Here is a 17,568-nt window from a genome sequence, read left to right on the forward strand (position 1 = left end):
TCTGATCAATAGTCAATTCATCAGGTTTAATGACCCATGCTGCACTTTGTGAAACCTCACTGTGGAAAATATTGCTGCACAGATTTTAATTGCAGATACACAAAATATTTCTACAGCTACAAAACTTCATGACACATCCGCAAACTTGAATTTGGGGGGGGGGGGTTAATTCACACATTCAAACACATACACATATTTTTCTGACATGCACAGAAAAGATGATCTGCAACTGCAGGCTGGGAAATTATTTATGATCATCATTTCACAAACTCAAAATCATCAATCTCAGTCAGAGATCTGAAAATAAACAAACTACACTGAAAGATTCAAATCCAGACATGAGAGAGACTGTTTAAATGAAATGATCCTCTAAATGTACAGAACTAACTTAAATCTGGCAACACAAACAGTAACTTGATCTGACCTGAGAGTTTCCAGTTTCCGATGTGGATCCTCCAGTCCAGCAGACAGCAGCTTCACTCCTGAATCTTTCAGGTTGTTGTTACTCAGGTCCAGCTCTCTCAGACTGGAGGACTGGGATCTGAGGACTGAAGACAGAACTCCACAGCTTCTCTCTGAGAGGTTACAGCCACTCAGTCTGAAGAAGAAGAAAAAAAAGAACATTTATTTTCAAATGTTGAGTCTCTTCTCAGTGTGTGTTCAAATCTTTGCTGTTCCATCATAAACATGTTGTAGATGTGACAATAAATCATCAGTGAATCTCAAATAAGCAGACATCCAGAAACCAACATCACATGATATAAAAAATGAATCTGGGAGAAAATGAAGCTCATTGATATTTTGAGTTTTTGTGAAATGATGTTCAGAAATAATTTCACAGCCTTCAGTTGAACATCGTCTTTTGTGTGCATGTGAAAAAATAGTATGCACGAATCTGAATGTGTGAGTTTGATTTAAAAAATCTCACAAATGAAAGTTTAGCTGTAGAAATATTTTTCCAAGTTTGAAAAGGTTTTGTGTAAACAGATAATCTGAATATACTTCAGATATTTTCAGCAGTGAAGTTTCAGAGTCTGAGAGACTGAAACACAAATTTCCTATCTTTGTGAGTGACACTGAAGTTTCAAGCTACAAGTTCACTGAGCTGGGAGGAAATAATTCACTGAGTGTCTCTCAGTCCACGCAGGCGTCCATTCATTGTCCTCATGTCTGTAAGAACACAGCTGTGCTGCTGTTCCACTGACTGAAAGCTCAGAGTTGTGTAATATATTCAGAGGAACAGTTTGAGTCAGCCATAGAGGCTGTGTTCTGTGGAGCTCTGGTTGTGTCTGTGGTTGAGGCTGTCACAATCCCTCCTGATGGCCACACACATCAAGCACCACTTTGCTTCATTCTCTGGCGAGCTGGACCCAGACCCAGCTCTGAGACTGGACCAGCACCTGCCAACAGCAGTCTGTCCAGCCATTGGATGGACCCTGCAGTCGCCATCTTCCCTGATGAGTCCTCTCTCTCTGGTCAAAACAAACCCTGCCCACACCTGACCTGCTCCAGACGAGGTTCTGTTCACAGTTTCAGACTGAACTTTAATTCTTCTCCTGATGGTTTTGTCTATGAGGATCCAGACTCTCAGCTAAGGGAATACGTTCTGTCTGCAGACCTGCTGAGCCAGACGTTCAAAGCCGTGTGACCACAGCAGAACAAACCTGATGCTTCATGTTGTTTTCAGCCACAGGAACCTTCTTGCTTTTAGCTGGTAATCAATCATTTTGTCTCTGTTTACTTCAGGTCATATTAACACATTAAATCTGACACAGCAGATCTTCAACACACTAAAAGAACGATGAAGGTACAGAATCTATAGACCACTTTGGATTCTGGTTTTATGTTTGGTCCTGATTTACTGTCAGTTTCATTTGACACTGCTGGTACTGCAGCTAATAGAACAACTGATGAGTTTATTGGGATTTATCGGCTCGTAGTTTTCTGTCAGCATGTCTCTCTTGTCTTATTTGCAGGAACAGTTTTGATGAACGAAACATCTCTTCTTTTGGAATGTGCACAGAGGCTGATGAAGGAAACCTCAGTGAACAAAGAAAGCTGTTTTGTCAAACTTACATCGTAGTTTATCCTCCAGAGCTACACGTGATACAGTCTCTATGCTTGTCATTACAAACAGGAACTTGATCTGACCTGAGAGTTTCCAGTGCACAGTGTGGACTCTCCAGTCCAGCAGACAGCAGCTTCACTCCTGAATACCGCAGGTAGTTGTTACTGAGATCCAGCTCTCTCAGACTGGAGGACTGGGATCTGAGGACTGAGGACAGAACTTCACAGCTTCTCTCTGAGAGGTTACAGCCACTCAGTCTGAAGAAGAAGAAGAAAAAGAACATTTATTTTCAAATGTTGAGTCTCTTCTCAGCGTGTGTTCAAATCTTTGCTGTTCCATCATAAACATATTGTAGATGTTCATTCATTGTCTTCACGTCTGTAAGAACACAGTCATGTGTCCTTCATGAGGGGACAGTGTCAGACCTGAATCCAGTTCCTGGGTCTCATGTTTAAACCTGCTGGATGAAGTTTAAAGTTTTTCAGACTCTCGAATGTGCAGATAGAAATAAACTGGAGGCTCTGAGAGTGACTGAGTGCTGAAACAATTTTCCTCTTTTATTTTTTACATTCTCCAAAGCTCTCCATTATAACAACCTGTTCCTCTGGACTGAAGGAGGGGGGACATGATTGGTCCTTTTTGTGGTGACAAAGAGTCAAATGATGGAGCAAACGTCTCTTTTTATGGGAACGTGCACAGAGCCTGATGAAGGAAACCTGAGTTAACAAAGGAAGCTGATAACCACCGTCGTGATGCCGTTATCTCTGCCTGGAGTTCATGTTTAGTTGAGGCAGCTCACACAGAGGAAGCCTGGCTTGGTCCAGTTTGTTTTGTCCTTCATCCCACTGAGCTTCACATGAGACAGCCTCTGTGCTTGACTCAAACTGCTGACTCACAGTCCTTCAGAATTCATGTGTCCCATGACTCAGCACTCTGATCAATAGTCAATTCATCAGGTTTAATGACCCATGCTGCACTTTGTGAAACCTCACTGTGGAAAATATTACTGCACAGATTTTAATTGCAGATTCACAAAATATTTCTACAGCTACAAAACTTCATGACACATCCGCAAACTTGAATTTGGGGGGGGGGGGGGGGGGGGGGTTAATTCACACATTCAAACACATACACATATTTTTCTGACATGCACAGAAAAGATGATCTGCAACTGCAGGCTGGGAAATTATTTATGATCATCTTTTCACAAACTCAAAATCATCAATCTCAGTCAGAGATCTGAAAATAAACAAAACAGACTGAAAGATTCAAATCCTGACATGAGAGAGACTGTTTGAACTAAATGAATCTCTAAATGTAAAGAACTAACTTAAATCTGTCAACACAAACAGTAACTTGATCTGACCTGAGAGTTTCCAGTGCACAGTGTGGACTCTCCAGTCCAGCAGACAGCAGCTTCACTCCTGAATACCGCAGGCAGTTGTTACTGAGATCCAGCTCTCTCAGACTTGAGGAATGGGGTCTGACGACTGAGAACAGAACTTCACAGCTTCTCTCTGAGAGGTTACAGCCACTCAGTCTGAAGAAGAAGAAGAAAAAGAACATTTATTTTCAAATGTTGAGTCTCTTCTCAGCGTGTGTTCAAATCTTTGCTGTTCCATCATAAACATGTTGTAGATGTTCATTCATTGTCTTCACATCTGTAAGAACACAGTCATGTGTCCTTCATGAGGGGACAGTGTCAGACCTGAATCCAGTTCCTGAGTCTCATGTTTAAACCTGCTGGATGAAGTTTAAAGTTTTTCAGACTCTCGAATGTGCAGTTAGAAATAAACAGGAGGCTCTGAGAGTGACTGAGTGCTGAAACAATTTCCTCTTTTATTTTTTACATTCTCCAAAGCTCTCCATTATAACAACCTGTTCCTCTGGACTGAAGGAGGGGGGACATGATTGGTCCTTTATGTGGTGACAAAGAGTCAAATGATGGAGCAAACGTCTCTTTTTATGGGAACGTGCACAGAGCCTGATGAAGGAAACCTGAGTTAACAAAGGAAGCTGATAACCACCGTCGTGATGCCGTTATCTCTGCCTGGAGTTCATGTTTAGTTGAGGCAGCTCACACAGAGGAAGCCTGGCTTGGTCCAATTTGTTTTGTCCGTCATCCCACTGAGCTTCACATGAGACAGCCTCTGTGCTTGACTCAAACTGCTGACTCAAAGTCCTTCAGAATTCATGTTTCCCATGACTCAGCACTCTGATCAATAGTCAATTCATCAGGTTTAATGACCCATGCTGCACTTTGTGAAACCTCACTGTGGAAAATATTGCTGCACAGATTTTAATTGCAGATACACAAAATATTTCTACAGCTACAAAACTTCATGACACATCCGCAAACTTGAATTTGGGGGGGGGGGGTTAATTCACACATTCAAACACATACACATATTTTTCTGACATGCACAGAAAAGATGATCTGCAACTGCAGGCTGGGAAATTATTTATGATCATCATTTCACAAACTCAAAATCATCAATCTCAGTCAGAGATCTGAAAATAAACAAAATACACTGAAAGATTCAAATCCTGACATGAGAGAGACTGTTTAAACTAAATGAATCTCTAAATGTAAAGAACTAACTTAAATCTATCGACACAAACAGTAACTTGATCTGACCTGAGAGTTTCCAGTGCACAGTGTGGACTCTCAAGTCCAGCAGACAGCAGCTTCACTCCTGAATACCGCAGGTAGTTGTTACTGAGATCCAGCTCTCTCAGACTGGAGGACTGGGATCTGACGACTGAGAACAGAACTTCACAGCTTCTCTTTGAGAGGTTACAGTCACTCAGTCTGAAGAGACACAGGAAGGAAGCAAACAGTAAGTTCGATATTAGAGTATTTATTGATGAATAAACTTCACTGTCTCTGTACTTACAGAGCTTTCTTGGAGGCTTTGACCACTGGCAGCAGCTTCAGAAGAGCCTCCTCTGAAGCAGAGAATTTCTTCAGGTCAAACACATCCAGATCTTTTTCTGATGACAGTAAGATGAAGACCAGAGCTGACCACTGAGCAGGAGACAGTTTATCTGTGGAGAGACTTCCTGAACTCAAGGACTGTTGGATCTGATCCACCAGAGAACGATCATTCAGTTCATTCAGACAGTGGAACAGATTGATGCTTCGCTCTGCAGAAGGTGTCTCCTCAATCTTCTTTTTGATGTACTCAACTGTTACCTGATTGGACTTTGAGCCACTTCCTGTCTGTGTCAGCAGGCCTCGTAGGAGAGTCTGATTGGTCTGCAGTGACAGACCCAGGAGGAATCGGAGGAACAAGTCCAGGTGTCCATTTGGACTCTGTAAGGCCTTGTCCACAGCACTCTGGTGGAGATGTGTTAGTTCAGGTTCTCTGTCTCTAAAGACTTTAGACCACCAGGAGGTTGCGTCTTCTTTTGACAGCAGATTGACTCGAGACTTGATGAAGGTCAGATGGACATGCAGAGCAGCCAGAAACTCCTGAACACTCAGATGGACGAAGCAGAACACCTTGTCCTGGTACAGTCCTCTCTCCTCTTTAAAGATCTGTGTGAACACTCCTGAGTACACTGAGGCTGCTCTGATATCGATGCCACACTCTGTCAGGTCTGATTCGTAGAAGATCAGGTTTCCTTTCTGCAGCTGCTCAAAAGCCAGTTTTCCCAGAGACTCAATCATCTTCCTGTCATCAGTCCAGTGAGGATCTGACTCAGCTCCTCCATCATACTTGATGTTCTTCACTTTGGACTGAACCACCAGGAAGTGGATGTACATCTCAGTAAGGGTCTTGGGCAACTCTCCTGCCTCTCTGGTCTTCATCACATCCTCCAGAACTGTAGCACTGATCCAGCAGAAGACCGGGATGTAGCACATGATGTGGAGGCTTCGTGATGTCTTGATGTGGGAGATGATTCTGTTGGCCTGCTCCTTGTCTCTGAACCTCTTCCTGAAGTACTCTTCCTTCTGTTCATCAGTGAACCCTCTGACCTCTGTCACCATGTCAACACACTCAGGAGGGATCTGATTGGCTGCTGCAGGTCGTGTGGTTATCCAGAGGCGAGCAGAGGGAAGCAGGTTCCTCCTGATGAGGTTTGTCAGCAGCACATCCACTGAGGTGGACTTTGTAGCGTCAGTCAGGATCTCATTGTTGTGGAAGTCCAGAGGAAGTCGACACTCATCCAGACCGTCAAGGATGAACAAAACCCTGAACTCTTCAAACCTGCAGATTCCTGCTTCTTTGGTTTCAGGAAAGAAGTGATGAACAAGTTCCACCAAGCTGAACTTTTTCTCTCTCAGCACGTTCAGCTCTCTGAAAGTGAATGGAAACATGAACTGTATGTCCTGGTGGGCTTTTTCTTCAGCCCAGTCCAGAGTGAACTTCTGTGTTAAGACCGTCTTCCCAATGCCAGCCACTCCCTTTGTCATCACTGTTCTGATTGGTTCATCTCGTCCAGGTGGTTTAAAGATGTCTTCTTGTGTGATTGTGGTTTCTGGTCCGTGTGGTTTCCTGGATGCTGTTTCAATCTGTCTGACCTCATGTTCATCATTGACCTGTCCAGTCCCTCCCTCTGTGATGAAGAGCTCTGTGTAGATCTGATTCAGGAGGGTCCGCTTTCCTGCTTTAGCGATCCCCTCAAACACACACTGGAACTTCTCCTTCAGGTTAGATTTAAGTTGACGCTGACAAACTGAGGCAAGATGTTCTGAATGAAGAAACAACAAATAAATCAATAAGTGATTGATAAAGTTCAGATGAGAATTTAATGTCCTTGTCTGAACATATTTTGGTCCATCTGTTGAGACATCAGTGAATGTTCCACTGATCCAGCAGTTAAACCTTTAGAGAAATCCTCTTACTGCTCTGCAGACGCTCAGCCAGCTCCTCCTCCTTCATTCTCCTCAGGAAGTGCTGTATGATCTTCAGAAATGCCTCTCCGCTGCTCCTCCTCTGCTCTGCATCCTCATCCTCATCCTCCCCCTGACTCTCTAAGCATTCTGTGTAATCTGGACTCAGAACCGTCTTGATCTTCTTCAGCTCGTTCCTCACAAAAGAGACAATGTTCTCCTCCAGCAGCTGGAACAGAAGATGATATGAATGACACAAACTGAAATCATGGAAGCAAACATCAGATCCATGTTGGACAGACTGACGGTCCACTGGTCTAAAAAGTGCAGCGTGGAGATTATTGTGAACAGAACAGATGTGAAAGCAGCTGTTGTACATGTACAGACCATAAATATGGAGTCCAGGTGGGTTTGATGCTGCTGGGCAGACTGACGACTGAGAACCTCTGAGCTCTCCTGGTGGACTCTGTGGAGGAATCATGAAGAATTACCTCACATCATGTCCAACCACACAGAGACAAACACCAGCTGAAGGTCCTTTGAGCTGAAGTGTTGATTCCAACATTGAATCAGATGGTTTCCACTGACATTAAAGTGTTGCTTGTACTGCTGATCCCACCGTGAATCAACATTCCAGTCTGCATTTCTGTGCAGCTTTCACTTTACTGTGTTGGTTCACCAGCTTGTCTGGCACAAATTGGCAGTGAGTCACAATAAAGTGAGTGAAACAGGAGAAAAGCAAAGAGAGAAGCAGAGAATACTGGATCAAAGCAAAGCTGAGGGTGATTTCACATCCAGCTGTGTTTCAAATGAAAGCTGGAATGTTCTTCTCTGGACTACATGAAGGAAACAGGTGCAGCTGTTGCTCATAGAAGTTGTTCTGGCTCTTTCTTTTATTCTTGGACAACATGTATTTGTTCTTGTCCACTTGTTGGACACACAACACATATTTGAGCTTTGTCTCCTCTTTGAGCTCCTGCAGCCTTTAGTTACCCATAACACCCTTCTCTGCATCAGACGTCTTCACAGAGGCACAACTCCAGCCTGATGTGAGGCGCCATGATGCCGCCGTCAGTGTCGTTCTCGACTTTGTGAATCCATCAGCAGCATCAATCACAAACAGACTGTGTGTTTCCTCAGACTCTCTGTGTTGCTTCATTCTGTGTTTGACAGCAGCTGATCTCAGTCCAGCTGTTATCACTGACATGTTTGTGTTTGTGTTGTCACATGACTGAAAACCACAACATGAGGTGGAATCAGGGTTAACCTTCATTAGCATCTGTTAGCCTCAATCAAGTCACAGTTTTATACTCATGCAGTCATCAGTCAGAAGATGTGTGTGGAGGAAATGTTCAACTGGAGTCAAGAGTTGACTGGTTATAGTGGTTATACTGGGCAGCTTCCACATGTGAGGATACAAACGAATGAGAAGGAGAACGATGCTGAAAATAAACAAACAGGTTGAAAAAACTTCTTTGGATAACAGTTCAAACAAGAATCTGTCATATTTTAATGTTATTAACAGTTTACCTCTTTGCAGCAGACGGTCGATCTCCTTTAAAATTAATGAGGCCACCCATCGACCGTTCACTCTTCAAGGACACACAGCTGGGTCCAGGTCCAGGTCCAGGTCCAGGTCCAGGTCCAGCAGAGGCTGGTCTCCCATAGATCCTGTCAGACACAGAGGAAGACCACCAGGGATGGAAATTGACTTTTTTCTTTTTTTCTTTTTTCTTTTTTCTTTTTTCTTTTTTCTTTTTTTTCTTTTCTTTTTTCTTTTCAGACTCAGAAGCTGCTGGAGAAACTAGCAGCTATCAACAAGAATAGGATCAACACACCAAAGTTCAATCAAACATGAAGCTGAATGATTTCAGTCTGTGGATCATCGCTTCATTTGTCCATCAAATCTTGGACCAAAGCAGGACTCAGCGGATTGCTTTCTGAGCAGATTTTACTGTGATTGACAGACAACAAACTAAACTGTGGAGTCCATCAGCACCGACTCTGTTGGTCTGTTTTCTAACGTTTGCATCACGAGACTCAGCACAAATATCCTGACTGTTATTTAGAGACGATGGTCGCTGAAGCATTTTAGTCCAACATTCAAAGAGGAAGTTTGATGGTAAAGAGACTTTGGAAGGTCCCCACTGGATTTGTGCTCAAGCCTCATATTGTCCTCAGCTTTCAGTGTCCACATGTGGACATGTCAGTGCTGTTTAGGGACAGACTGGACAAATGTCCTTTAACACTAATCTAGCTCTAACCTTCATCATCATTCTAATGCAACATGAACATTAGAAGGACAACTGGTCAGACTGGATTTAAAGAGGACAAACATCAGCAGTGGACAACATGAGGAGGACATATGGACATTTCAGGTCAAATTGTCCATCATGAGTTTAATACTGAGAACAACTTACTGTCTGTCAGAGACATGTTGCTGTTTAAAATTAAAGAGGCGACCCTTTGACTTGTCACTCCTGAAGGACACGCAGCTGGGTTCAGGTCCAGGTCCAGGTCCAGGTCCAGGTCCAGCAGAGTCTGGTGGGTTCTGCTGCTCTGGCCTTCAACACAACACACACAGAGCTTTGAGTGTGAATAATGATGGTGGAGAGATTCGAGTGCTCTGACATGGAGACGAGTCCTGGACAGTCAGAGATCCTGGTCTCACCTCTGAGCTTCGGTCTGGCCGTCATCGTCCCCACACAGACTGGTTTGAGAGGGACGGACTCCCTCCTCCCTGTCCTCACACCGATTCATGCTGCTGAACTCATGTCAGCTCACACACACTTTGATCTGGAGAGGAAACACAAATCATTCATGTGCACATCAGCTGAAATCATCCTTTCATGGTTTCTCCTGTCCAAATATCAGCTGCTCCTCCTCTGATTGGCTGTTATCTCGTCTTTCATATCAGTGTCAGCTGAATGCAGTCAGACAGCAGTGTGAGGCCGAGCTGCTGTACTTCTATCAGTCCACTAGATGGCGCCATGAAGCTGCAGTGAAGTGAACACACACTTGATGCCTGGACGACCGTTGACATCCACTGACACACACTGACTGAATCTGACAGGAAGCTTCAGTTTGTGGAATATTCAGTAAATTCAACATGACTGAAAGTTTCTTTACGCCTGAACGATCCTCGATATTAACAAAGTGGTCGTGACGTAAAAGTGGACCAACTGTGACAAAGTGTCTCCAGATGATTGTGATGAACCTCAGCTCGACACGTTCGACAGGTTTCACATCGAGAATTGTTCTTGACATTTTACTGCATTCATGGATTTTACATTGAATTATTCTGTTGTTCTTCTTTTGCACAAAACCACCATCACCTTTGCACTGCCCTCATTCCCACTGTCTCAGGTTTTGCAGTATAACTTGTATATTACACTCATACTGCACACAGTACATGATTATCTGTGTATATGTGTATGTATATATATGTACTGTATCTTCCTGTAAATCTAATGTAGTTTTCCTTTTTATTTCTTTTGTGATATTGTTCTAAACTTTGCTCTGTTTCAGTGTTTTATTCTCATGTCAAATCTTTGAATATATTTGTATACGTGTTCTGTGTGTTCAGTGTGGAGGAGCTGTAACTGCATTTTATTGGTCAGTCCTGTTATAAAGACAATGAAGCTGAACGTTGAACCTTGATAAGGAGCCAAAGTCCACAGAGGCAGGGCGATGATTAAACTGAGATCAAAAATGAAGCTTCACTTCACACAAACTAATGCGGCAGCAACAAATATTAGATTTCACCTGTGAGAACAAAGTCCATCAGAACGGCTCCTTGAACAGTTAGATTACTGGATTATTGTATCACTGATGGGTAACGAGTACTTTAATGTTGGAGTCGGTCGACGTGGAGCAACTTTTAACTGTTTTATCGATTTTAGGAAGTTTAACGGACTGATCATTTGATTTGATTTAAAGTCTTAATTTGAAAAGTCACAAAATGAAGTAAAAGTCAAATATTTACACAGGAGAAATAATCAAACAAAATACAAATACATCTAGACTTTACTTAACTGCAGTACTGAGAGATCCTTTCAAAATAAAAGCCTGTCTCAATCAAGCCCTCTCAGGTCATATTAAAAGAGGAATCTTTGATTTGATTCTTGATCACATTGAAGCACAAAGTGAGAAAAAGCAGCGACACTCGTTGCTGTTGGAGGAGAGTTCAGAGCTCTGACAGCTCATTTAGTGACACAGTTACAGATTGAATTGAGAAATAAAAGGTTTCAGCTCCTCACAGCCCTCTGAATGCTCCTTCCTGCTGTCTCCACATCAACTATTGAGGATCAACTCGCTCTGCTTCTGCTCTTATTCCAGCGTTTACACTCACAAACATCCACACAACATGGCCGATGTTTTTAACGGAGCTGCTTTCAGCTCCTTCGTCCAGCGTTCACAATTAAACTCAGAGTTTGGAGAAACGATGGACGGAGGTGCAGATCGATGCCGTTTGTGCTGAAGCTAAGCTAATGACAGCTTGAGTAAAAACACCTGAAACGAGTTACTTTACCTTCAGCTGGAGCTTCAGAGGAGAAAACAAACTGCGACACACCGAAGGCAGAAAGTGAAAGTAAACTTTAAACAGTCGTCCAACTGGAGAAACCAGTTTACACCAACAAAAGTGATCAAACTGGGCAAACAGCCCAACCTTGCAGGTCTGTTTGAAGCTGCTTCGTTGGTTTGGGACACTTCAGCTACAAAGACATCTTTGCTCTTTCTTGTCTGTTACCTCTGAAAGAACATTTCTGCGCCCCAAGTGATAGAAAGCACCTTTATATCCAGGCACAACAATGTATCTGCTGCAAAGGTGCTGAACTGTTAGCCAATGAGCTACAGCTGGAGCCACACGCCATGTTGTGCCTTTATGAGGCACAAATTTTCCCTTACATTCAGAGACAAAATGGATTGAAAGAACAATGAAACTAAATCCTTTTTTACATGTGAACCGATCAGATTTCAGTGGATTTCAATGAGGGCGTCGCTCTGCTGGGAAACTTGTAGCACGTCACAAAAAGCAAAAGGTGGAAGGAGCCATTCGCTAATCGATGAGTGCAACAAAACTCCACTTCACAGCGTACACGTAACAAAACTGAGCAGAAAGTACATCGACGAGACACAAACTCCTGATTCACATGCAGGGTTAGAGTCAGTGTTTCAGTACTGACCAGGGGCGGAGCTTCCAGGGGGGCTGGGAGGGCGACACGCCCTCAGCCCGGGGCCCAGGGGGGGCCAGGGGCGGGGCGGAAAAGAGAGATCTCTGTTCCAAGCAGGGGGCACCGGGCCCTTTCCCTACGATATTTTTTAACGTGCGATATGTGTGGGCTTATATATGTTGACCCAGTCAGGATGAGTCATGGTTGGTAAAAACTTTATAAGACTGACTTTAGTGATGTAGTTAGGTGTAAAATATGAATAAAATGATGTGCTGCGGCTCCATCTGTTTACATGGAGTTTGCGTTTGATAATTATCGACAACAAAAATGATGACGTAATTTTACTTTACATGCGCTGGAACAGGGACTGAGCTACAGGAGGAGAGAGTGGGAGAGAGGGAAAGGAGTAGAGATGATGGAGAACTTCTGTCCCTCTCATATTGTGTATTTTCTCGTCATGTGTGTCACATATGCAGATACAGACATTGTAATCGCTGTGAAATACTCACATGATACTTATCTGACTGCGGCGAGCCTTGGAATGTCTAGTTGATCTGATCTGATTGTCAAGTCTGTTGCTGTCGAACGAAAACCTTCGGCCACTCGGCCCTTTGTGGAATAGAACAAAAAAAATAAAAAAAAAACTTTACTTCTGCTAACAATAGTCGTTGGGTTCCATTGATTGCATTTCCATTTGATTTGAGGTCAAAATCACTGCTTTTTAATGGTTTGTAAGTGTACGACTAATGGTCGTTGTTACTTCCTAAGGTGGGTGCAATGACTGTTTTGTCCACTAGATGGAGACAAGTGACTACGGACACAACAGTTCATCTGTGTTGAAGTCTTGGACCCACTGCTAAAGAACAATGAGATACTCCTTTAACACCTCGAGCTTTGACCTTGGTCCCTGTCTGTCTGTCTGTCTGTCTGTTCATGTCAGTGTGATCCATTAGTTCTGTGCTTTTTTTCATTGCAGCATATTTGAACAGAGCAGCCGATACATTCTATATGTAACCGGCAGGTTAGGTCTGCCCCCCCACCGCTGTGTTCTAACAGTAACGTCCCCGCTTCTTCCGGTCACGCACCTGCAGCGAGGCTCCTAATCAGCACCATGAGTGGCACATCAATGCGTGTAGCGGCGCGCCAGCCGATCTCTCTCTCTCTCTCTCTCTCTCTCTCTCTCTCTCTCTCTCTCTGTCTGTCAACTTGAGCGTTGATCGGGTGTTGTACAGCCAAGGTAACTTTACTATTGTTGTAGTGTTTCAGTGAGCAACGCACAGACAGCAAGATTGTCTAACCTGTGTTTGTGTCTTTGCAGCAGTGACTGCCACTGCTGCTTTGTGCTTGTTGAAACTCACTTGAGGTTTTAATTTCTTTTATTGGGTTTAAGTGCAAGATTTTATTCAGTGATTTTAGTCTATTTATACATATATTTTTTATTAATTATATTTTTTTGTATATTCTTAATTCGTTTTACATTTTACCAAAGATTGTAGCTTGTTTTAGGGTTGTGAGGTTTGTTTTTGTGTAACTACATTTTAAAACTGGCTGATTCATACAGAGGTGGCCTTGTGCTTTACCGTGTAAAAGGTGGCTGTGTGATTTGACTTATTTATTCCCTTGTGTGTTCTTTTATATTTTAGTGTGCTTTCTTTGCAGTGTTTTATTTTAATGCCAACCTAAAAGTGTGACACCTTCGTATGTTTCCTTTTTTTTTTAGTCAAGCCCTCCACCTTCCTATTTTATTTCTAGGTTCTTCATCTTAGTATGTTTTTAATTATTTAAAAATCACTGAAGCTGAGCCACTGAACAATCTTCCTTCAGTTTTATGTTCTTTTATGTCATATTGTTTGTGATGTTTTGCATCACTGAAGGAGATTAAAAACAAAAGAAAACTCTTTTTATCAACTCAAAACCACGTCTCTGTTAATTCTTTGTGAATCTTACCTGTGTGGTCAAAGTAATAATTAATAACATGATGTATTCGCAGGGTGGCGTTGTCGGGTTGTTGACTCAGTTGAACTCGAGTTTAGCCAAGACCTTATTGGGTTACAAATATATTTGGAAAAACGATACAAGTTATAAAATGTTGATGGGATGATGCTGCATGCTACTCTTTTGTCATTCTCTTGCAGACAAACTCCTGGCTGCTCCGGATGTCCTCTGTCCTCGGCTGTCTCGTCCACCCACCCTCCCTCGTCTCCCCAGCCTCCTGTCTGACCCTGCAGCTGGATCTGGACCTGGAACCGAACCTGAAGGTAGTCTTATTCCCATTTGACCTTTGACCTCAACCTGCCTCTGATTCGCCACCTCCCCCATGTTGCCTCATCCTAACCGCTCTGTCTGTGTCTGCCTGCCTGTCGTCGTCCCCTCTGGTGGCCGCTGAGGGGACCTGCACAGACCACACTCAGGATTTGGTTGTGAAAATGCGCAACGCCTGAGAGTTCAGCTGGAGCGAGAGGAACGAGACAAGAAGATGATTCTCAGAGACAGAACTGACAAACCAATCTGTGTAGATTTCTGATCTTTGTATAGTCTATATACATTTAAGCCCCCCCCCAACAAAAGAAAAAACAAAAGCAAACAAAGGTAAAAAATAGAAAAAAAAAAAAACCCTCCACATGGACTCTGCCTTGACGTGGCGTGGAGGCTTGTATGTCTCAGTGATCATAGGCACTCTCCAGATTGGCTCTGCCCAGCAGAGTTTACTCTTGTTTGGTCAGGCAGGAGGAAGCTGTGCAGGATAGAGCCGATCTGGAGAGTCCCTATGATCACTGAGACCAGACTAAAGAGTCCACAACTTACACGATGTTGAAGACATAAAAGAAGGAGGAGAAGAAAAAGAAAAACAAGTCAGGGTTATTTGTATAGCCCAGAATCACAATTTACATCACCCCAATGGGCTTTACAGTCTGTACAATGTGTGACATCCTCTGTCCTTAGACCCAGCAAGTCTGAAGTGGTATTGCATCTAGATTTATAGCTTATGTTCACTGTTCATTGGAAATTGTTCACAATTACAGTTCTGTTCATAACACTCTTAGAAAAAACATGTTGTTGTTGACGTGTTCTTTTGCAGTGATTAGTGTGTGTTCTTAATCAATTTAGAAAGTTGTTAAGTTGAAATTTGTCACAGTTTGTTGTTTGCTTGTGCGTGTCTTTGTGTGTTTTGTACCTAAGCCTGAAGTGGTATTTCATCTAGATTTTATTACTTTCAAATCACAATATCATCTTGACAGTTCATTTAACTTTCATGAAAAACATTGTGACTTTTAATAAATACGATTCATACAGTTATCACTCATTATTGTTCAATTACACATACAGAGAGGGAGGGAGAAAGAGGGAGATACAGACAGACAGAGAGAGAGAATGACAGAGAGACGCTCAGCCGCAAAAGCAGGATCGGCCAAAAGACTGAGGCTGTAGTTTGGACTGTTGACCAGTAGATGGAGACAAATGATAAGGCTTGGCAGCTGGGACAGACTCAGCGAGTCCTCTGGAGCCAGCTCCTAAGAGATTTCTGAACGATAGAAATCAGGAAAACACACTAGATTAACCAGCTGTATGTGCCGTGACAGACAAAGAGACCCACCCTTTTTCAGGTTTGTTTGATTTCCTCACCTGTCAAATCTTTTTATTCTCTGTTGTTTTGATAATTACATTGATCTCCTAATAATAAAAATAATACGCCATGTCTAACACAACTATTCTGTCTAGCAATTTAGTTTATTCACAAACAACAACAATAAAAACATGCATTCATCAATAAACAATTTACTCTTACCTACTGTTTCACCTACCTTGGATCCTTTGTCGTCCCTGTGTGAGCAGGGACCTGCTCCAATGTGCATAAGCAGCTGCACTCACACCTACACAAACACAAACACATATCAACAACACATCAATGGCATAAATGTGCGCCCCCTAATTCGGGGGCGCTGAACACGCCAGTCTTGGTCCCATGTCCCATGTTGGCTAAGAGGGTGCGTGATCAACAAGTGATGCTGTGTAGGGTGGGCTAAAACTTTCCAGGAGTTGGAAGATGGAAAGGTAAGATGCGGCCCCGTCAGCTCTTCAAAAAGTCCACATTTTAAGCATATTCTGTGTGTCTTAATGCATTTTTATGTGAAATTAGACATTTCAGGCATTTCAACCTGTTGACACGCTCACACACCACACAGAAATTAGCAGGATAACGGCCACCAAGTTTCGCCGCTATTTATTATAACAGTGGAACAGGCAGAGGAAATAGTGATGTGTCGGTCGGACATTTAGGGTTACAAATCATCATAGGCCACCGCCCAACGCATCTGAAGAGGGTGCGTATGAAAACCAACACACAAGAGGAAAGGGAGCAAGAAGCATCCAGAGCAATTGCCTCCCAGAACTTATTTGCCAGAGAGGGCAGAGTTTGGGACTTCTCAGAGCTCGAGGAGTATTGCAAAGATCCAGCGTCTTGTGTCAGCCTATGCCTTCACCTTCAGAGTCGAGGATTCATAGTCACCAACACTCCTCAAATGTGCCCGACAGTTCAGCCAACTGAGAGGTATGCTGATCTTATTACCACTGCACTGTGACTTGCACTGATGTAGTGACTAATACACCTTTTCTACACTGTGTTCCCTCAGTGACTTTTGCAACAGGTCTCAAAAGAAGGATGTCCTTACTGCTGCACAGAGGGATGTTGATTATATCCACCAAAAACTAATCAGTGGCAATTACATCCCCAACACTGCAGTCACATCTTTCAGACACTACTGTGAGGTTATCCTGCTGTTGGAGCACCAACTGACAGGGAAAGAAGGTCATAATTTTTCTTTGTTTCTCTGGAGTTTTTGGAATGCTACTTCAACAACATCAGGCCGTTTTCCCTTAAACAGCAAGATGGAGACAAGACGGACCAGGGCAAGTTCTTCCTTGGAGAAGGTGGGGTCCCATTATCCAACGCTGCATCAGATTTACGACGGCTGAAGTCAAAGTGAGTAATCAGTATTACTACATCAAAAGCATGCTCTATGAATCTTTCAAGGCTTTGATTTGACTCATAGCAATTAAACAGACGAGGACACATTGCAGCTGTTTTTGTTTCATTTGTTGTGTTGAACTGCTGTCGAATTGGTCTTGTAAGGGAAATTCTCCTTGTTGCTGGTTGAGAGTTGCTAATTCTCAGAAGAATTACAGACTCGGTGTGATGAATCAGGTCTCTTTAATACATGCAGCATGGAGGGAAGACCCATGCAGAGTGTTCTCTGCAGATCTCCACAATGTCTTGGCATTTATACTTTTCAACAAAAAGACAAATGGTTGTCACATGCACCTGGTAATGATAAAATCTTTCCTTCAAGAACAATGACAATTTGGGGGAGTTCACTCATCCTGTCTCAGTTACAATGGATCGCACCCTAAAAACTTCCCCCTTCATCCTGTTCCCCCATTGAATGCTCTTCTCACCTTAGAGATCAAAGGCCATCAAAGACTTTTAC

The 17,568-nt window shown here is 43.0% G+C and overlaps 2 protein-coding genes across 3 annotated transcripts in view; both read right to left on the reverse strand.

Annotated features, from left to right (window-relative positions):
• LOC143317615 (uncharacterized) overlaps positions 1-17,568 on the reverse strand; it is a 238,911-nt gene that overhangs the window by 10,696 nt on the left and 210,647 nt on the right. The window contains exons 1-7 of one of the 2 annotated variants that reach the window (XM_076725706.1): positions 11,440-11,501; positions 9,580-9,704; positions 9,329-9,472; positions 8,439-8,579; positions 7,296-7,374; positions 6,921-7,137; positions 4,966-6,766 (exon numbers count right to left, since the gene is read on the reverse strand). In XM_076725706.1, the coding sequence (XP_076581821.1) occupies positions 4,966-6,766; positions 6,921-7,137; positions 7,296-7,374; positions 8,439-8,579; positions 9,329-9,472; positions 9,580-9,668 (2,471 nt within the window). In that variant the 5' untranslated portion in view covers positions 9,669-9,704; positions 11,440-11,501. Of the gene's footprint in view, positions 1-4,965; positions 6,767-6,920; positions 7,138-7,295; positions 7,375-8,438; positions 8,580-9,328; positions 9,473-9,579; positions 9,705-11,439; positions 11,502-17,568 lie in introns of those variants that run through there. The other variant, XM_076725707.1, reaches the window with a different exon arrangement.
• Positions 15,879-17,568, reverse strand: part of LOC143317620 (uncharacterized) — a 176,513-nt gene continuing 174,823 nt past the window's right edge. The window contains exon 9 of the mRNA XM_076725717.1: positions 15,879-15,954. The gene's annotated coding sequence lies outside the window, so the exon portion shown is untranslated. The remainder of the gene's footprint in view (positions 15,955-17,568) is intronic.

The sequence above is a fragment of the Chaetodon auriga genome (genome assembly GCF_051107435.1).
Source record: "Chaetodon auriga isolate fChaAug3 chromosome 23 unlocalized genomic scaffold, fChaAug3.hap1 SUPER_23_unloc_1, whole genome shotgun sequence".
Taxonomy (NCBI): Eukaryota; Metazoa; Chordata; class Actinopteri; order Chaetodontiformes; family Chaetodontidae; genus Chaetodon; species Chaetodon auriga.